Consider the following 22,958-nt stretch of genomic DNA (forward strand, 5'->3'; position numbering starts at 1 on the left):
ACAATGTGTGCATTCATCTACTCATTCAAAAAGATCCCTGATTTCCTTTAGGTATCTGGCTTTATCTAGAATCCTTTTGATCACTTTTCTTAGCTCTTTTTCACCTGCCTTGATTGAGCCCTTTATTATTCTTTCATGAAAAGAAAACAAAGAAAAAAGTACCATAGTGAAAAAGTGCTATTTTTCTATCTAGATTCAGAATCTGGAAAACCTTTTTCTAATTGTATTTTAGCTTTTCTTTCACTACTTAGGACTCCAGTGTATTTCTTAGCTTAGCCTGTAGTTTAGACAAAGGCCCAAGTTTGGGGACTCCTGCCATATTTGGGTTGGTCAAGATTTATTAGAGATTGATAAGGGTGCTGAGAGTATTATTTTTGTGTTACTTTATCACCCCTTCCTTCCATCAGCCAGGAATTTTTATTGTCAGACTGACCTAAGCTAATATGATCAGGCGTACTCTTAGGGTTTGGTGAGTGTATGGTATCAACTGTAATGAAGGGAAGTTTTAGATCAAATTTCATTAAGCATACAAATATTTATAAAGTAAGCAAGGAGTCAAAAAATAGTTCATACTCCTTGTGTTTAATGTTGGATGACATTTAGGCTGTTTTGGTACTCTCTGTATGAAAAAATGAATTGCATGTGTGCATGAACATATTTTAGGGGCAGAATTCTATTACTCTTAGAGTTTTCAGTTAGCGCTGTAATACTCAAACCACTGAGCAGACACACAAGACAAATCTTAGAATCTTTACCCTAGTGTACAGCCTGCAAAGTTTGCTGAATTATTGTAAGTGTTCATGAAGAGTAGTAGAGTACTTCTGCGATCTTTTGGCCAGTCTACAGATCTGGAGCATCATTGATTTTCTTTTTTTTTTTTTCAATGAAAAATGTGTTTTCAGCATTTGTTGTCACTTTCAGTTGCTAAGTCATGTCCGACTCATTGCGACCTCATGAACTGTAGCATGCCAGGCTTCTTTCTCCATCACTGTCTCCATGAATTTGCTCAGATTCATGTCCATTGAGTCAGTGATGTCATCCAGCTAGCTCATCCTCTGTCACCCCTTCCTCCTCTTGCTCTCAGTTTTTCCCAGCATCAGGGTATATTCCAGTGAGTTAGCTCTTTGCATCAAGTGGCCAGAGTATTGGAGCTTCAGTTTTAGCATCAGTCCTTCCAATGAATATTCAGGGTTGATTTCTTTTAGGATTGACTGGTTTGATCTCCTTTCAGTCCAAGGGACCCTCAAGAGTCTTCTCCAGCACCACAGTTCGAAAGTGTCAATTCTTTGGCTCTCAGCCTTCTTTATGGTCCAACTCTCACATCTATACATGACTACTGGAAAAACCATAGCTTTGACTATGTGGACCTTTGTCAGCAAAGTGATGTCTCTACTTTTTAAAACACTGTCCAGGTTTCTTTAAAAAAAATTTTTTTTAATTGAAGGACAATTGCTTTAAAGAATTTTGTTTTCTATCAAAGATCAACATCAATTAGCCATAGATATACACATGTCCCCTCCCTCTTGAACCTCCCTCCCATTTCCATCTTCATCTCACCAATACAAAGCCCCTGTTTGAGTTCCCTATGTCATATAGCAAATTCCCATTGGCTATCTGTTTTGCATATGGTAATGTAAGTTTCCATGTTATTCTCTCCATACATTTTACCAGTATCTAGATTTGACATAGCTATTCTTCCAAGGAGCAAGTGTCTTTTAATTTCGTGGCTGCAGTCACCATCCACATTGATTCTGGAGCCCAAGAAAATGAAATCTGACACTGTTTCCACATTTTCCTGATCTATTTGCCATGATGTGATAGGACTGGATGCCATGATCTTAGTTTTTTGAATGTTGAGTTTTAAGCCAGCTTTTTCACTCTCCTCTTTCACTTTCATCAAAAGGCTTTTAGTTCCTCTTCACTTTCTGCCATTAAAGTGGTATCATCTGCATATCTGAGGTTATTGATATTTTTCCTGGCAATCTTGATTCCAGCTTGTGATTCATCTAGCTCAGCATTTCAAATAATGTATTCTGCATATAAGTTAAATAAACAGGATGACAATATACAGCCTTGACATACTCCTTTCCCAATTTTGAACCTGTTTGTTGTTCCATGTCTGATTCTACCTGTTACTTTTTGACCATAGACAGGTTTCTAAGGAGGCAGGTAACATGTATTAAACATTAATTAGGCTAGTTATCAGTTATCTCTTGTGTTGATAATCAAAGGCCCGTATAGCCAAAATGCTTTCTGATTAAATCTTGGCTAAACAGAAATTTATTAGGCTTCCCTGGTGCCTCAGACAGTAAAGAAATCTGCCTGCAGTGTGGGATACCCAGGTTCAATCCTTGGGTCAGGCAGATCTCTGGAGAAGAGAGTGGCAACCCACTCCACTGTTCTTGCCTAGAATTTCCATGGACAGAGGAGCCTAGTGGGCTACAGTCCACAGGGTCACAAAGCGTCAGATATGAGTGAGCAACTAACACTGAGGGAGGATGTAATAGAGTATACATTGCCTGGATAGTTCTGTCGTTGGAGCATCAGACTTTTAATCTGAGGGTCCAGGGTTCATGTCCCTGTTCAGGTGCTAAGGCCTCATTTTTGTTTAAGAGACTTCCTTGTAGCTCAAACGGTAAAGAATCTGCCTGCGAGGCAGAAGACCAGAGTTCGATCCCTGGGTTGGGAAGTTCCCCTGGAGAAGGGAATGGCAATCCACTCCAGTATTCTTGCCTGGAGAATTCCATGGACAGGGCTACAGACTGTGGGGTTGCAAAGAGCTGGACACGACTGAGCAACAAACACACACATAGTAAAAAGAGTAAAAATCATTGTATTCTCCCCCACTCTTCTACCTCCCACTCTCAGATACCCACCATTTATTTACCTTCCACACTTATCTGTATGCAAACTTAATCTGTATACACATTCATATAAACATACTTAAAAATGTTTCCTGTTGTTCAAACTTAAGTTTCTTTTGCCTATAGGAAAAAAAAAATCAGTTTGGCATTCAGAGTATTTAATACTGTATCCTTCCCACAACAATTCCCCAAATTCGTATTCTGATATTTTACCCTATACTTTGAGTGTTTCAGCCTCTCTGAATTTTTCATGGTTCCCTGCACATGCCATACCCTTTCCAAACTCTGCTTCTTTGACTATTTTATTATCTACCTAGAATACATTTACTTTTCTGTTTTATCTGGCTAGATCTTTGAAATCCATTTCAGATGTTATGTCCTATATGCATCTGTTTCCTAGTTTTCTATTGTGGAATCATTCCTTCATCTGTATTTCCACAGTATTTTGTTTATAACTTGATTGTGACAATAATCTTAATTATAATAGCTAGCAAGTATTAGCTCTATTGTGTGTAAGTTTAGCTTTTTAACATTTATTTAATCATTTTTTCACATTTTGTAACTTATCTGCTTATGTGTCTTTTCCCAAATAGACTATAACTTACATGTTCATCTTTAGGTTTAAGTATATGGCACTATATCCGGGCACATGATAGGTACTCAGTACAAATGTATATAAAAGAATGAATGTAAAAATGTTGCCTTTAGTACTTGATATTATAGGTGAAGCATAGGTCATAATTGTTCACTGTGAGTATAAAACAGAGAAGGATAGAGTATGAATTGAATGAAGAAGCCAATAAGAAATTATGTCTTTTCTCTATAGAATGGCTTATAGAAAAATTCTATAGATATGTTAAAGGATTGGAGAAAGCTGAAGAAAATGCAAATAGAAATATCTTAGTCTAGGATGCTTTAGCTTTTATTATTGGTATCTTTAGCCTTTGTGTAAGTATTTTTGCAGTCATGACAGAATGAAATAATATTCATCTACTGCAATATAAAGGGTATAGGCAAAATGAGAACAAGAAAAGATAAGAAAGGACTGCTAAGAGGTGGAAATATAAGTTGTGTTTGTCTGTGGCTTTTCAAATTTTTTGCTTAATTTGACCCCTAAAATAATTTTGAGAAATTATATACCACTTTGCATATTTTAAATCTAAAATACTTTTAATTGCAAGTTTAAGTAGCTACAGAGACTATAGCTAAAAATATATATTGTGTAAATGCTTCAAATAAATGTTTTCAAAACTTTGGAGGTGCCTACTTCATTGTCATGAAAAAATGTCTACATAAAATCTAACTGGCTACATCATTCCTAGCTTCCAAATTACTTAGCTAAGTCAGACTTTGATGTCTTTATTTTTTAGATCAAATCAGCCTGTTAATACACTCCATGGCAACCATCTCACTTCTGAATTCTAATTATGAGATAGATAGATTTACTAATAAACAGTCAGATAGACTGACAGACACAGGATCTTCCCAGGATGAAACAAGCATCATCCCCTTCAGTTTTTCTTGCTTTTCACATAAAGGATTATCCTCTAGGATCAATGCATTCTTGCATTATCCACTTGCATTATGCTCTGGAAACTTTTATCCCCAGGGGAACAATGCTCGGTGACAAGGTTTGGGACCGGTGAGAAGTATGCTTTCTTTTTTTTGTAAAGTAGAAACAGGCCAATTATGAAAAGTGAAAGAGGGACAGAATATTGGTGACTTGCAGATGCATTTTCAGCAAACCAACTTTAGGTAGGGGTACAAATGGAAATTGCAATAACCTCGGATATGCAGATGACACCACCCTTATGACAGAAAGTGAAGAGGAACTAAAAAGCCTCTTGATGAAAGTAAAAGAGGAGAGTGAAAAAGTTGGCTGAAAGCTCAACATTCAGAAAACGAAGATCATGGCATCTGGTCCTATCACTCCATGGGAAACAGATGGGGAAACAGTGGAAACAGTGTCAGACTTTATTTTGGGGGGCTCCAAAATCACTGCAGATGGTGACTGCAGCCATGAAATTAAAAGACGCTTACTCCTTGGAAGAAAAGTTATGACCAACCTAGATAGTATATTCAAAAGCAGAGACGTTTCTTTGCCGAGTAAGGTCTGTCTAGTCAAGGCTATGGTTTTTCCAGTAGTCATGTATGGATGTGAGAGTTGGACTGTGAAGAAGGCTGAGCGCCAAAGAATTGATGCTTTTGAACTGTGGTGTTGAAGAAGACTCTTGAGAGTCCCTTGGACTGCAAGGAGATCAACCCTGGGATTTCTTTGGAAGGAATGATGCTAAAGCTGAAACTCCAATACTTTGGCCACCTCATGGGAAGAGTTGACTCATTGGAAAAGACTCTGATTCTGGGAGGGATTGGGGTCAGGAGGAGAAGGGGACGACCGAGGATGAGATGGCTGGATGGCATCACTGACTCGATGGACGTGAGTCTGAGTGAACTCCGGGATTTGGTGATGGACAGGGAGGCCTGGCGTGCTGCGATTCATGGGGTTGCAAAGAGTCGGACACGACTGAGCGACTGAACTGAACTGACAAATGGAAATTAATGATTTGGAAATAGGCTCCGTTTAATAGGTAATGCATTTTTATCTGCGTTACCAATGAGAGGTGTGTTTACATTGTGTTGAAGACTGCTGGTTTGGGTGGTGTCTATGTAATGTCATAGGCATTACACATATAATCACAAGATAAATTGATTGTGACACCCAGAATATATTTTCTGGTGCTTTGATAAGTACACCAAGTACCCTCTCTCTTATGTTCAAGTGTGTACTAGATACTGATATCTATCTTATATTTAGGAGTGTACCAGGTACTGCAATCCTGTGGTTTACTTATTACAGGAAAAGAGAGGGCATGAATGTGTGAATGGTCAGAAGATAAAGTTACGCAAGAAGAGAAGAAATCCCTTTTCTCAAATATAAAGTCATCAAGATCAAGATTTTGAAATTCAAAAGTAGGCAAAGGAATCTTTAGGGATTTTAAGGAAATAACCAGTGGTATAATATTTGTTTCTTGAAAACACATTTTGATATAATGAACAAGAATGAGATTGATTATTAACCCCTTCTTCAAGTGATATGGACTAACCATTTATAGACGATTAAAAAAAAAAACTTTTCCAACTTAGATTTTCCTGTAGTTGGTGAAAGTTTATTCTTTTTTCCAAAAAAGCTTTTCCTTTCTAGCATAAATTGTAGGCAAACAAAAATGTTCAGTCTTTTTAACTTTATTTTTTATTTTCATTTTAGTAGTTTGAATACTTTTGATTTTAGAGATTCAATTTAAAAGATATATAAAAGTACTTAAATGTCTGCATCAATATTGATTTAGCATTCTAAATGTAATATACATTAAAATATGGAGTATTATAGATTCTATTTTTTATGTTGAGTTTTAATGTAGTACAACATTGGAATAAGTATCTGACCAACATTAGGAAAGGTTTCTATTGAGCTATTTTTTTAGTTCTTTGTAAAATGTTTATATTTTAACCACACTGAATTATTGATATACAACTAGGAAAGCCAGATGATATCAATTTTATTCCCATTGTTGTTTAGCCCTATTTTTAAAAAAAAAAAAAACCAAGAACCTGTGTTAGAGTTGAAGGAATTCCAAATATTGCTTATAGCTCAGAAGTATAAAATACCGTCTGTGGCTATAATAAAAAAAATGTTCCAGCAGGTCCAAAAGATATTGGGAATAAAAAGCCACCCGTTTGCTTTTTGTAGAAGCAGTAGCATTCTGCAGACAAGCTATTCTAGCTTCAAAACAGTATGGTAGATGGTTTTATGGAACTTGCAATTACAGAAATCCACTTTAACCTTTCTTTCTTACTGGCAGGTGTCCCATTGGCTCGCAGCCAGAGGCTGTGAGTGTAGTACAGCCGGCGTGTCCCCCAGAGTGCTGAAAATGCCGACACTCCAGCTGGCTGCTTATAATTGCACTGATTGTGGTCTGACAACCAAAGCTCCATGAAAGAAATGTGATGAATATACAAAACATTTAAAAAATTTGATCAGATTACAAATTTCATTTCTCTTTTTTCTCCTCTATAGATATGATATCTGCACTTATAAAAATAAGCCCTGTGGAACACTGGGTAAGTTTTTTTATAAAGGGAGGATAGTTCAGATTGTCTTTTTGGTCCAATAGTTTTAGTTTCTAATCCTTATTAATTTGGTGATTTTCATTTCTGGCACATCTGAAATTATTCCTATAAAGTATTAAACCAGACCTTTGTGGATATGTCACTGATTAGGAAACAAGTAGAATGATGATTAAAAACAAATTAGAAGGTGTTTCAAAATCATCACACAGTAATACTAAATCAAAAGTTACCACTCATTTTCATATAATCCATCTCTGTAATGTATTTTCCAAAAATATTGAGAGTTTGAGGGCAAATTAAAGCACCTTCAAATCTCAGGAAAGGAAAGGAAAAAGAAACTTGGGAGATACTTCATGCAGAGACATTAAGAACAGTACTTCTTTTGGTCCCAATTTGTGGAAAGATTATGTCCTCATAAATTAATATATTATTCGAAAATTTTATTACCTGTACAGAAAAAAATCCAATTTTGTAAAATATTATAGCCAGACTTAGAGAGAGAGCAGAATTATCTTCCTTGTTCTTCCTAAATATCACATTTTTAAGGCAGTTCTATACTAGTCTACAATTTAAAAAATCATGCATTGTTGCGGAGCATAACTTCATAGTGGTTAAATGTTAACTGCAAATACAAAGGAGGGAAAATGGTAGCTTTCAAGTCAACTAAATTGTTAAGCAACTAGAATTATTTTAAGTAAAAAAGGAGCCTTTTCTATGTTTTCTCTTTTTTCAGTGTCATAGTGACTTTTTACAGACCTACAGGTTAAGCAACTGAAGGTGAATTCTCTAGATTCTCTGACAAGTCTCACTTTTCTTATCTGTAAAGGAATAGTTATAAATCTGTTCCTATGCACTTCATGAGAATTTTGAGATCAAATTTAAAGTAGAGGTGGGAGAAAAGGTATTAACCTTACTTCCTGAGGAGGTCAGTTAAATACCCCTTTAGAAATTAAAATTTCTCTTGATGATTTTACCTGCCTTCCCAGGCTTCTCTTTCACCATTTCCCTCAGGCCATTTCCCTCAGGATTTACGGTGAAAGAAGAAATCCCAGTTTGCCAATGACAAGTATTATGGTGGAGAAGTTTGCTAGTTAAAATCATAACAGAGAAAGAGCTCTTTTTTCTGAGAAAGCTCACATCAGAAAGGTTTTCTTCATAGTGTATTATGTTAACAAGACCAACAATAATCCAAAGGAAGGGAACCTGAGCTAAAAACCAACCACTGGCTTTGACAGTTTTAGTGCATTACCTTTTACAGTTTATTTAGCTCTTTGTTCTTCAGTTTCCTTATCTATGAAGTTAATAGTAATATCTGCCCTTATGCTGCAAGGATATTGTTAAAGTCACTTAAGGAAATATAAGGGTGTTTACTATAGAAATGAACTGGTATTATTTGATGTAGAAATTATCTATACAGTTTAACTTATTCCCTCCATTATTGTGTAGATTCTATAAGCCTTTATTAAGTACTTAATCAGTTTTAGGTACAGTATCCACTAAGTCCCAAAGAGGATACCAGCTACAGCTTGTATTCTCTAGTGTATATATTTTGAGGAAATAAATATGTATAGCTATATTCATATGTAGATCTGTACATAGTCTATTTTGCTTTTTAAAAGCAGTTTATTTATACTTGAGATACATTCTTCATTGGGACATAAATAACACTGCCTAATGCTTTAGTATATTTTAATGTCCAGAATCAATATATTAATACTTGGGTACATGTCAATGTATTTTCAATCATAATATAAATTATATTTGTCAAATTATAAACTATTATAAATTATTTTTATACTATCTCTTATGCTGAAAACTGAATGAACTGCATTATATATACATGTGTTGAATTTAATATGTGGCAAATATGTTATCAGCACAGTTGATCAGTTTTTTTTCTTTTTGAGTGGTCTTTTTAACTTTCATATTGATTTTATCCCAATTCTTGGATATTGTCTTGCTTAGTACTGCTGGTGACTAATTGTGACATGGCTAAGTAGATTTAAGCATGCAAACTGGCCATCAGACTGAGGAAATCTAAATGACCTGATGGTAATCAAACCCTTATTAACACAATCGCACATAAAAACTGACAGCTTTAATTTTACAAGAAAAGAAAAAATGGTGAGGAGTTGTAAAAAATATATTAGCATCTAAATTCTTTATTTTAGTTAAGATATACCTTGTATTTTCAATAAATCGTAGTTATTTCCCAGAACTGTTCTTTCTTAGATTGTTCTTTTAGTAGAGCTAACAATTTTATAGCAGATGCAGAAGTAAATCTGTGCTTGCAAATACACCCTGGGGAGTCATTTAGAATTCTCAATTAAAAATAGGGCTATATGGCACATACCAAACAAGAACAACAATAACAACAAAAAGATAACCTGTTGAATAATATATTTGGGGAATATAAATGCTGTTAATTTAGCAATAAATATTGGCAATTTTTTAAACCAGATTTCATAAAGCTCAAAAGAGAAACAATATTCAAATAGAGTGGCTTTATTTCTTCCATATTATGGATCGTATTGAACCCAATAGCTTAAAAAAGATAATGGACTGCAAAGTTTTTTGTATTTTCCCTCCCTCTCTTTTTCTCTGTGGAGTTTAGTAGTAATAGTCATTAAATTTTTTTTTGATTAACCAAAAGAAAACAATTAAGTCATCTTGCCCAACTAATCTCTCTTTTTACTTCCTCTTCTTCAAGTCCCAAGACTTCTAGTTGAATGGAAGAGCAGGACAAAGGTATCACTATTAACTCTGTGAGACAGAAATTACTTCCTTCCCCAATTCCTGCCTACCCCTCAACATAAAACAGTAAGAAAAGCAAACAGTCTATTAGCAAATCTAATACTAACCTCAACTTTGTTCCAATATGGTAGTAAGTGTTGATATTTCGTATTAATTGATACAATAGAAATGCAATTTTAGAGTTTTCTGGTCAGTAAGAATATGAATTGGATAGCTTTTACTGTTCGAAATTAGTGCAACTGGGATATTGTTCCTAACACAGAACATTGTTTATTGCATTCAGTAAATATTAATTGAATTAGATTGAAATCACTTTTCATGGGAAGATAATTATTAATACCTGGGTGATGATAGTAGACTCCTAATGTATGAAATATATTTTTTTACTCTTTCTTCACTTTATTCTAAATAACTTAAGTACATATGTGTGTTAAGTATGACTTGGCATCTATTTCCTTATAATACATGAAATTTTATCTTTCACACAATTTTTTTTTCTTTCTCAGCACTGTTTTAAAATTATGGACTAATCACAAAGCATGGTATTCATTTGAAAATAAATATTAAAATTTTTACATGGTAAAATTCCCAAGAGAAAAATGCCTTCAGTAACATAACATTTCACCAGAATCAGTGAATTAACACCATAGTTTTTGCTTTATTACTAAAACTCTACTTCATTTAGGGGAATGAGAGAGGGGACAACCACACTGAATGTGTGAATGACTTTCTGTCCATTAAAATACTTAAAGAAATTGTTGCATCACTTGCAGGACTAATTTCAGAAAAATTTTTTTTTTAAATGCAAAAACCTCACATCTTTAATAGTTCTTTTTTCTGTTTTGAATCATTCATTTATGTTTTTATGAAAATGTCATTTTAAAAAACCATTTGGGATTCCCTTTTTTTGGTAACTAAAAAGTTGCTTGTATATTTTTATGAACCCACTAAACTTAAACAGATCTCTTTAGAAAAATAATGTGGATATATTTTGCTTTCTACAGCCTGAAGAATGTTAAAATAGAAATGCTTTCTTGAATTCCCTCTTCTGGCTCAAGTTACTAGGTGGTCCCAAGTTACCAGAAGTAAAATTTATAAATCTAACCCCTAGTCTAGACATTTTCCAGCACTGACTGCAGTTCAAAAAATATTAATGTCTAGCCGGCAAAGTGAAACTCCCCCCAGTGATTTTGCAAATGACTAGAAAGTTAACCTTTTGCCAACTGCTCCTTCTGTGCATGGAGGTTATTAAAAAGAATCCAGGCATTTATAAGTATGGGCTTTTTAAGACTGAAACACCTTGGCTTGACCCTTTGTGTCTCCTTCTGTTTATTCAGGCTTGGCCTCTGTGGCTGGAATGTGTGAGCCTGAAAGGAGCTGCAGCATTAATGAAGACATTGGCCTGGGTTCAGCTTTTACCATTGCACATGAGATTGGTCACAAGTGAGTGAGTTTAAGAAAATCAAAATAAATTTTAGAGCTCCACGTTTTTGAGCAATTCATAAATAACTACTGTGTGAAATGCCCGTACTCAACCATATTTTATACCTTTTTGTCTGATTTCAATAGAGAGTGTTATCATTTAAGGTGTTGGGATAAATCATCTTAAGAATTGGAGACTTGTTAAATAGTCTCTCTGATTCAGTGATTAGTGTCCTCAGAGTAGTGAATGCACTACACTCAAGTTTTTTTTATATACATTTGAAACAGTTTAGCTTTAGCATGATCCACTCAACACCCAATTTCTCACAGTCAAATTGTTTAAATGATCTTTCATTTCCTTAAGTGACAATACATATATATTTAAAAACCATTATTGACATCATTACCATAAAGTAAACTTTGATTTTTCACTGTTCATACATCTATGAGCATGGCCTTTTCTAGGTTTGTGTAATTACTGCTGTGCAGTTTGCATTTTCAGGTGTACTTGTGTGTCAGTAAAAAACAAAATCCTGATATTACAGGAGTAGTGAGATATTATTCTCACTACTTTTTAGGAGGATCTGGAGTTTTCAATATTTGTTTTCAATAAATCTGTGCCAAAAACTATCCTATGACTTTCCCCTCCCCCAACCCACCACCCAGTCGCAATAAAACCCTTACTTTATTTCAAGCAACAGGCAACAGTAAATGTAAAAGCTTGCTGGTGTGGAGGGAGAGAAGTTTGAATGCTTTAAAAGGATAGTCAAACATTTTAAACTAAAGGAAGCAGGCTGTTTGCAAGAACTTCTGATGCTGATTGGTATGCCTTAAGTTTTTACAGTCTGCCTTTTTGGTAGAAAAATGGATGGGGGAAAAGAACACACAAAATGAATGTTTATTGTATACTTGCCTCAGAGGTCATTCCTGAGATGAATCTGTAATTCATTTTTTTCTCCCTAAGTAAAGAGTAAAATTGGGTCAGTCTCTTGCGTTACTTTGAAAGTTTCAATTTAAAGTTTACCACATTGGTATTGATTTATGTGTGAATTCAAGTAACCAACAAGTTTCAAACCTGACTTAATTCAGACACAAGGAAAGTCAGTATTACACTTTTAATGAAGTCCTAAAAATATTGGTATTCTAGTTTCCATTGCAATAAACAGCAGGGAAACAAAAGGGAAAAGCCCTCTTAACCAGGTAGTTTATCTTGAACTCACTTAAAAATCTGACTCATTAATGACTGTCATAATCTTATACAACCAGACTGAATTTAATAGGGTCTTTTAGGTTCAATTAAATTGAAAGGTTAGGACAAGTAACATGCAGCAGATGAATAATGTGTCAATGAGGGCACTATTACCTCATGCAACCACAAGTTAGTCAATGTCAACATATGCGTTACAAGCCCCGTTCTTATACGCACTTAAATAGGCAAGGTGAGGGTTCATCTCTTTTGTATTTTTTATTAGATTCTAACTGAGCTACTCTAAGCTTATTAGATTGTTTTGTTGACCTTATGGATAATTCCTTGTAATTCTTCCTAAGATGAATGGTTTGTACCTTATGTTTAAGAAATGTAAAAGAGAAGTAGAATATACCTCTTAAGATATATGTGCCTCGGAGTAACTATTTCACAGCTAATTCTTGTTTGATAACATGAGGGAAAATTGGGGGGAATCCACAAAATGCTTTATATTGAAAGCCAGAATGCTTCAATTCAAAAATGTTATTTGAAACACTAGAAATTAGCTTTCTTTCCATGTTGATTCCTATATCACTATCCCCTTATCCCTTTATCTTCAGACAACTAAGTAGGGTTTATTAAACATACCCCCTATTCATGGATGAAAATTCTTTTACTTGCTTCTAAGATCGTAGGGTTGAACTTTAAGGAATTTAGCAAGTCAACTGTGGTACAACTCATGTCATTATTAAAATTAAAATAAAGTGCTGAAACAAAATAATATGGTAAATATATCAGGTACTTTTCAGAGTATAATGTGCTCTATATAGAGTATAAGACAAAAGTTTTTATCATTTTTATCATATAGTAAGGTAAATGTTAAGTGATTATGAAAAATCTTTGACCATGAATTAGTGAGAAGTACCTCTACTGTGTTACTAGACTGTGAATATTTTGTACTAATTTTTAGGTTGTATATTAATAGAATATGGTTTTGCACCTGGGGTATACTTATGTACTGGAGAAGGAAATGGCAACCCACTCCAATATTCTTGCCTGAAAATCCCATGGACAGAGGAGCCTGTTGACACTACAGTCCATGGGGTCACAAAGAATCGGACATGACTGAGCACATACACATACTTATGTGGGAATGGTATATTTTAAACAGCAGTGGATAGCTAAGACTAGACCATGTTCATTCCCTTATGCAAGCAAAAAATCAGCTTCCTTGTCAAATGAAAAACTGATCTATATGCTTTATTTAAATATATCTGGCTTTAATGCAGGCCATAAGCTATCAACACTTAATGAAACCTTAGAGAAAAGAGTCTTCTTTGTTTTTTTTTATTAATTATGTAGCTGCCATAGGCTTTAGAAATTGAAAAAAATTATGTTGAAGAGAATTCACAAGAATTCAACCAGGCATGTATATATTAAGAAAGCTATATATTTATACTGTATAAAAGCAGATAATCTTAAATAGAAATCTTTTAAGAAATCAATATATTTTAGAGATATATGTTGAAGTATATGTGATTCAAGTAGCAGGACATCTGAGATTTGCTTGTTAAAGAAAGAAGAAGAAAGGAGAAAGATAAAGCAAAAATAATAACATTTTGAATTTTGTAATCTTAATGATATGTGGCTGGGATGACAGTCCATTATGCTACTCTACTATTATATATGTCTGATTTTTCATAAAAGATGAACAGGTTTTACAATCATAAAACTTTTAGATTTGACTTAACTCATATATCAATTAATAGCATTTGAGTGAACTATAATTCTAATTTTGGAAGAATTGTTGAAAGTTGTATTAAAAGCTGCAAGGATATATAAGTCTTGCTTTTGGAAATCAGTATCAATATTTGGTCTCCAGTAGAGATATACTTTTTAAAGAAGATTGGTTAGGAGATGAAATTTTTTAAATAAGGAAAAATGTAGCAAGACTTCAGGACAAAACTGTAAATTAGATTACTTTTGTTAGGAAGCTATTATTATTGTTCTCTTTATCCAAACTTCCCCTCTCCTGCTGCAAATACCTACGTATCTTTAATTTTATTTTTAAAATAATTTTATGTATTTATTTTTGACTATGCTGGGTCTTCGTTGCTGCAGGTGGGCTTTTTCTCTAGATGTGGTGAGTAAGGGCTACTTTACTTGTGCTTGGGCCTCGCATCGCAGTGGCTTCTCTTGTTGCAGATCTTAAGTTCTAGGGCTCACGGGCTTCAGTAATTGTGGCATGCAGGCTCAGTAGTTGCAGCTCCTGGACTCTAGAGCACAGGCTCAATAGTTGTGGTGCATGGGCTTAATTGCTATGTGGCATGTGAGATCTTCCCTGACCAGGGATTGAACCTGTGCCTCCTGCCTTGCCAGGCAGATTCTTTACCAGTGAGCCCCCATGGAAACCCCCTAAATATCTTTAAATGTTTGATCGGTGCTGTTTTTTTTTTTTCTTTTTTTGGTGGATATATAACATATGGAGACTTTATTTTTTCTTTATATATATTTTTACTTTTTGTTTCATATTGGGAGTATAGTTGATTAACAATGTTATGGTAGTTTCAGGTGTACAGCAAAGTGATTGAGTTATACATATACATATGACTATTCTTTTTCAAATTCTTTTCCAGTTTAGGTTGTTACATAATGAGCACAATTCCCTGTGCTACACAGTAGGCCTTTGTTGGTTATCCGTTTTAAATGTAGCAATGTGTACAAGTGTTGTGTTTTCTTGACAGAAGGCTAATAATAAACATACACTAAGGTAGTTGATACTTGAATGCCTTTGTCTAATTTTGGTATCAAAATAGTGTTAGTCTTATAAAAATGAGTTAAGTATTCTGTTTTTTCAAAGTGTTTGCTTTCCCATGAGTAAGTTTTTAAATGGTTAGGTATAATTTGTATACAATAAATATGCATCCATTTTGTGTACAGTTTGATGAATTTTGACAAATATATATAACTATGTACCCATCACCGCAATCACGATATCAACACGAATATTACCTGAGAAAAGTCCCTCTGCTCCCTTTTATAGACAACCACAGATCTAGTTTCTATCTTTATAGATTAAACTTGTCTTTCCTATAGTTTCCTGTAGTTTTAAGTAGACTCATTTAGTGGGTACCCGTTTGTGACTAGCTTTCTTCCCTCAGCACAGGTTTTGAGATTCATTTCATGTTGTTATGTATATCGATAGTTCTTTTTTTTGTGAGGAATATTCCATATCATAATAGCATACATCACATTTTAGGCTACTTCTTGTCTGGAGCTATTTTAAATAGATTTGGTGTATAAGAATTTGTATGGACATACGGTTTCATTTCTCTTGGGTAGTCCTGCTGGTAGAATGGTGTATGTTAGTTTCACTTTATAATAAACAAACTCTAATTCACAATGGCTGTATACCATTTTGCATTCCCACTAGCAGTCTGTGGGAGTTCTAGTTACTTCAGATCCTTGCTAACATTTATTATTATGTCTTTTTGATTTACTCATTATACATTTTAGTGGTATCTCATTGTGGCTTTAATTAATTATCTATTTTCTGATAAATAGGGATGATAAACATCTTTTCATGTGCATATTTGTTATTTATTATCTTCTGAAATGTCTACTCAAATTCTTTTCCCATTTGGAAAAAAAAAAACTGAGGTGTTTCTTATTGAACTGCAAGAATTCTGAATATATTCTGGATAAAAGTCTTTATCATATATATGCAATGTGAATATTTTTTCCAGGTCTTTTGCTTGTCATTCATTTTTTAATGATGTCTTGTGAAAAGTAGAATTAAATTTTGATGAAATCTTATTTATATTTTTTGTATGGTTTGTGTTTTTGTGTCCTAAGAAATCTTTGTCTGCTTCAAGATTGTGAAGATTTTCTTCAATATTTTTGTCTCAGTTTTATACTTTTAGCTTTTATATTAAGATCTGTAATGCACTTTGAGTTAACTTCTTTTGTATGATGTGAAGTAAGGGTTGAAATTCCTCTTCTTCCTCATATGAAGATCCAGTTATTTCAGTCCAATTTGTCAAAAAATTGTTGGTTTATAGCTTTCTTTTCATTTCTTTGACTAGTTTTGGTATCAGAATAAAGTTAGTCTTATAAATTGAATTAAGAAGTGTTCTGTTTTCTAGAAGAGTTTGTATACATAAGTTTGATGTTATTTCATTTTTAATGTTTAATAGACTTTACCAGTGAAGCCATCTGAGCCTGGAATTTCATTTGTAGGACTATTATTAATAATTTAATTTTTCAATTAGATGTGAGATAACATTTAAAATCTTTGAGTCTTTCTTTGGGGGGGGTTAACTTTGTATTTCGACATATTTGACTATTTCAGCAAAATTACCAATTTTGTTTTACAGTTATTCTTATTATTGTCTCTTTTAATGTCTATAATATAAATAATGACATTTCATCATTTACTCTTGATATTTGTAATTTGTGTTTTCTCCTTTTTTTCCAGCTTTATTGAGATATAATTGACATATAACATTGTATAAGTTTAAGGTGTACAGCGTGATGATTTGATACACGTATATATTACGAAATGATTACCATGATAAGGTTAGTTAACAGATCCAGCACATCATATAATTGCTTCTTTGTGTGGGTATGGTGAGAATATTTAAGATTGATTCTGTTAGCAAGTTTCAAGTATACAATACAGTGCTTGCATGCGTGCTAAGTTGCTTCAGTCATGTCCAACTCTGTGCGATCCTATCTATGGACTGTAGCCCATCAGGCTCCTCTGTCCATGGGATTCTCCAGGCAAGAATACTGGAGTGGGTTGCCATGCCTCCTCCAGATCTTCCCAACACAAAGATCAAACCTGTGTCTCCTGCATCTCCTGCATTGCAGGCAGATTCTTTACTGCTGAGCCACAAGGGAAGCCCATACAATACAGTATTATTAACTATAGTCAGCCATGCTTTCCTGAGACCCCCAGAACTTATTCATCTCATAACTGGAAGTTTGTACACTTTGAACAACATCTTCCCATTTCTCCCAGACCCCAATCCCCTGACAATCACCAGTCTACTCTGTATGAGTTCAGCTTTTTTAGATTCCACATATATCGTGAGATCAAACAGTATTTGTCTTTATCCGACTTATTTCACTTATCTTAATGCCCCAAGTTTCATCCATGTTGCAAATATTTTCTTCCTTTCATAGAGTCCCTTTTATTTTGTTGATTGTTGATTTTGCTATACAGAAGGGAATGGCAGAATTTCCTTTTTTATGACTGAATAATATTCCACTGTGTGAGCGGGGATGTGTATCACATTTCCTTTATCCATTCATTCATTGGTGAATACTTGGTATGCTTTCATATTTTGGCTGTTGTGAGCAATACTGCAATGAAGATGAGAGTTTAGGTATCTATTTGCAATAGAGATTTTATTTCCTCTGACTATATATCCAAAAGTGGGATGGCTGGATCATATGATCCATATCATATGGAAAATATCATAGTCCTATTTTCAATTTTTTTGAGAAAACTTAATACTATTTTCCATAGTGGCTATACCAATTTACATTCTCACCAACAGTGCAAAGTAGTTCCCTTTCCTCCACATCCTTGCCAGCACTTGTAATCTCTTGTTAGCCATTCTAACAGATATAAAATTATATCTCATTGTGGTTTTGATTTTCCCAGGTGATTAGTGATGTGAGCATCTTTTCAAGTACTTATTGGCCCTCTGTATGTCTTCTTTGGATCCAGTTGATAGTGCTGTTCAGGTCAACTGTATCCTTACTGATTTTTTATTCCTGTTTGATCGATCAGTTATTGGGAAAGGGATGTTTAAATCTCCAATTATAGTAATGGATTTGTGTATTTCCCTATACTTTTGTATCAGTTTTGACTCAAATGTTTGACACTATTGTTAAATGCATACATTCTTGTTAAGTTTTTTGTCTCCTTGGAGAAATGACCTCTAAGTTATTGTTTAATATTTTTATCCTGAGAATTTCTCCTTTCTGAAGTATTCTTTGTCTAAAATTAATATAGCTGCCCCAGTTTTCTCTTGATTCATATGAGCAAGGTTTATCTGTGTATGTACATCCCTTTAGCTTCACTGAGTCTTTATATTTATAGTGGATTTCTTAAATTCGGTATATAATTAGTTCTTATATCTTTATTCACTCTTGATAGTTTCTCGCTTTTAATTGATGTATTTAAACCATTTATATTTAAAGTGATTATTAATATAGTTGAATTAATATCTACTATTTTTGTAACTTTTCTCTTTGTTACAGTTTGTTTCTTTTCTTTCTCTTTTTCTCCTTTCTCTGGTTTTAATTGAGCATTTTACATGGTTTTATCTCTTCTCATAGCTTATCAATTATGCTTCCTTTAAAATTTTAATGGTTTCTCTTGAGTTTTAGCATAAAAATTTTAAATAAATTTATATATTTATTTATTTATTTTTAATTAGTTAATTTATTTAATTTTCCTTTTCCCTGAAGCACTTCTTTTAACATTTCTTTCAGTACAGGTCTACTGATAATAGCTTCTCTCAGTTTTTGTTTGTGAAAGTAATTATCCTTCAGAGCTTTTGAAGAATAATTTTACTGGATATAGAATTTGCATGATGTCTGATGAAAAATTGCTGGTATTCCTATCCTTGTACTCTAGAAGATATTTCTTTTAAGATTTTGTGTCTTCTTCAGTTTGAGTCAATATAAGTAGATATTTTTTAAAAAATATTTATCCTGTTTGATATTCTCTGGACTTCCTGAGTGTGTTGTTGGTATCTGTTCATTTTGGAAAATGCTTGGTCATTACTTCAAACATTCATTCGACTGTAGTCTTTCTTTATTCTGTTTCTGGTATTTATATTACATACATGTAATACCTTCAGATATTGTTCCAGAGTTCGTGGATGTTTTACTCTGTTTTGGGGGGGGCTCTTTTTCATTCTTTTTCTCTGCATTTCAATTTTGGCAGGTTCTGTTGAGCTGTCATCAGGCTCACTAATTATTTCCTCAGTTAGCCTAGTATACTTATGAGATCATCAAAGGAATTCTACATTTCTATTACACTGGTTTTGGTTTCTAGATTTTCTTTTGATTTTTTTTTTTTTAGAGTTTTCATCTTTCTGCCTGTTACCTACCTTTTCTTCTATATTGGCTACTTTTTTCATTAGAGCCCTTAAATATTAATTATAATTATCTTTAATTCCCATTCTGTTAGTTCCAAAATTTGTATAATATCTGAGTCTAGTTTTGATGTTTCTTTTTTCCATTTTGAATGTGTTTCAGCGTGTCTTGCCATTGTTTATTTAAAGCCAGACATGATCTATTGGATAATAGGGACTGAGGTAAATTGAACCTTAATGTGAGGTAATAAGCATTCTGTCAATAATTGTTAATGATTGAATGAATGATTGAATGATAAATGTTCATATTACAAGGTCTAACTCTAAAATGAATGTTGTGGTTCCTTTAAGGTTTTACACCCTTTGGGAAAAGCAATGAACTTACTTTTTTTCTAATATGGAAATTTTTTATTCAATGGAAGATGACAAACATTTTACTCTGTCAGTTGATTAAGCTTTAGAGCTGTATGGTGCCATTGTTATTTACCTAAGCTAGTAATACCATGTATGATATAATATGCCTGTTTCTTCCTATTTGTATTAGATTTTATGAATCTACTATAAAATTTTTATATATTTCATATTGCTATTATTATTAAAATACTACTCCATAACTGTCAGGGCTAGGAAGAAGCCAAAATTATGTTACCTGCCTATATACATAACACATACACATATATATATGTTATATATATTAATACAATATGCATTTTAATATATAGGCTGTCACACATGCAGACATACTCCCAATAATAGCTAAAACAATGATAGTAACATTAAGATTTTTTAAGAAAAGTTTTTATAAGAAATTCTAACAAATTGAATTACTTCACTAAGTCTTTGCTATGACATGCAGTAATACAAAATGTAGGTAAAACCAATCAGGTAATTACTGAAGTAAATGTCTAGAATTACAGGACAGAATAGGTGTATGTATGTGTGTGTTATATAAATATTAAACCTACTGAAGTAGAATTCAGTTACTGTCAACTTTAAGAACTTTGATAAGGCACTCTCTTCATGCAGAAAAGCAAAGAATGAATTTGTAGGCAGACACGATTGTACTAATTGGTCGACATAAATTTCAGCTGCCATAAACGAATTCAGTTACATTTTGCTCATAGTACATGGAAGATTATAACAACAAAGGTTTCCTTGTTTCAGCTGCCTTCCCTATCTTTGCCATAATTTTCTGTCTTCCCTACCTTTCACTGCACATGCACACAAATAAATGCACATACATGTACATACCCTGCCCAAAATCTTAGTATGTCTCAAATAGCTTGTTTCCTCTGACCCCTAGCATCTTTACAGTTAGATGAAAGGAAAAAAGTGTGAAGTAGAAGTAGAAAAGATGTAAATGCATTATAGTGATATCATTGGCTTTAGAAACCTAACTTTCAACTCAGAAATGTTTATACTAAATGTGAACATTGCTTTCTACACATGTGGAAAGAGTCTAGGTCCTAGATTCTTTCAGGCACCTCGCTTGTTAAATATCTTCCTAAATAAGTTCAGAATCTTGAGTTCACTTAGTTTAGTAAATTGTATATAAAGCCCAAAAGTAGAAGTGAATTCCAAACTCTGTTTTAGAAAACACATGAACAAATGGTAATAGCTATCCTAGTGGGTAACTGTTAAATCTAAAAATGTTTGCCAGATGTGGGTAGAGAAGTTTCTGAATACATCCTTTAAATTTCATCTTTGCTTTTTTATAACAAGTGATTCATAGCCAAGATCAGTTATGACTAAGAACAGATCAAAGAGAATAAATGGAAAATAATTGTAAGGAAAGATGTCCCTTTGTTCCTTTGTATTTTTCTGCTACAATGAGAAGACGTAGTTTTGAGATTTTATAATTGTCACAATTTAGACTATAATTATTTCATCACTTTCTGAAGAGAAATTTAATCATATTGAAAATGTTAGGAAACTATTCTTTTTGTAGTTGTAAATGTGTTATATTTTTGAAGAACTGAATAGTCATCAACTTATTTTAGTGAAGAATTTATATTTAATAAAATGAAAGGCAGAGTTTAAAGTACCATGGTTTTCTAAAAAGAACAATGATGTTAATATATTAGCAACATGGCAAAATTAACTGATTAGACAAAAAACTGAATTAAGCATTTTAAGATTTTCCTTAGCTATATAGATTTTCTGTTAGGTTTGAAAACATCTGTTTTGATTTTTAGAAGAAGTCCTGACAATGTGTATTAAATTTTTACTCAGCAGTCTATATTTATGCTTTTTCATTTTTACAAATCTTCCAAAAGAACCAGTATTAATTATATACCAGAATCAAAAGTAAATTGTTATTTTGTGTTACAAGAGATGCATGTTCGATCCCTGGGTTGAGAAGATGCCCTGGAGTAGGTAATGGCAGCCTGCCAGTAGGAATGGCAGCCTCCAGTATTCTTGCCTAGAAAATTCCATGGACAGAGGAGTCTGGCGAGCTAGAGTCTGTAGGGTCACAAAAAGTCAGACAGGACTGAGTGCACGCACACACACACACACACACACACACACACACACGTTGTATTACTTTTGCAATGTTAAATGGTCATATATGGTGAAATGACATAAAATGTAATCACAAATGAGCTGCCTCGTATATATCTTAAAACATAAGACTTTCTTTCCTAAGATATATCTATTTCTATCTGTCTGTCATAGAAAGGGGAAGTTTAAATATAGTTTCAAATGAAAAAATATCATTTGCATAGAAAACTATGTACTTACATTTGAGAAAAGCATGTGTAACAATAGATTAATATGTATGATAGACTCCTCAGTTACAGAAACTTAATGAGTAACCTTTATTACATATCTCTTGGTCTCTATATAGCAACCACCTTGTCTCTGACTGATGATGCCATTTACTTTGACCTGAAACCTGCCCTCTAGCCCATTTATTACTGCTTATATGATAGTACATACTTTCAGTATATTATTCACCATCAGTTCAGTTCAGTTCCGTTCAGTCGCTCAGTTGTGTCCGACTCTTTGCGACCCCATGAATCGCAGCACGCCAGGCCACCCTGTCCATCACCATCTCCCGGAGTTCACTCAGACTGAGGTCCATCGAGTCCGTGATTCCATCCAGCCATCCTATCCTCGGTCGTCCCCTTCTCTTCCTGCCTCCAATCCCTCCCAGCATCAGAGTCATTTCCAATGAGTCAACTCTTCGCATGAGGTGGCCAAAGTACTGGAGTTTTAGCTTCAGCATCATTCCTTCCAAAGAAATCCCAGGTCTGATCTCCTTCAGAATGGACTGGTTGGATCTCCTTGCAGTCCAAGGGACTCTCAAGAGTCTTCTCCAACACCACAGTTCAAAAGCATCAATTCTTTGGCACTCAGCCTTCTTCACAGTCCAACTCTCACATCCATACATGACTACTGGAAAAACCATAGCCTTGACTAGACGGACGTTAGTCGGCAAAGTAATGTCTCTGCTTTTGAATATGCTATCTAGGTTGGTCATAACTT

At 33.8% G+C, this 22,958-nt stretch overlaps 1 protein-coding gene across 6 annotated transcripts in view; it reads left to right on the forward strand.

The window, feature by feature from the left end:
* Positions 1 to 22,958, forward strand: part of ADAMTS6 (ADAM metallopeptidase with thrombospondin type 1 motif 6) — a 289,127-nt gene that overhangs the window by 108,747 nt on the left and 157,422 nt on the right. For 5 of the 6 annotated variants that reach the window (XR_011249658.1, XR_011249659.1, XR_011249660.1 and 2 more), the window contains exons 8-9: positions 6,940 to 6,983; positions 11,084 to 11,189. The exons of the other annotated variant lie outside the window; for it this stretch is intronic. Coding sequence is in view for 2 of the 5 variants with exons in the window: in XM_069556308.1 (XP_069412409.1) it covers positions 6,940 to 6,983; positions 11,084 to 11,189 (150 nt within the window). In the remaining 3 variants the exon portion in view is untranslated. The remainder of the gene's footprint in view (positions 1 to 6,939; positions 6,984 to 11,083; positions 11,190 to 22,958) is intronic. 6 annotated transcript variants of the gene reach the window in all.

This window comes from Ovis canadensis, chromosome 16, assembly GCF_042477335.2.
Source record: "Ovis canadensis isolate MfBH-ARS-UI-01 breed Bighorn chromosome 16, ARS-UI_OviCan_v2, whole genome shotgun sequence".
Classification (NCBI taxonomy): Eukaryota; Metazoa; Chordata; class Mammalia; order Artiodactyla; family Bovidae; genus Ovis; species Ovis canadensis.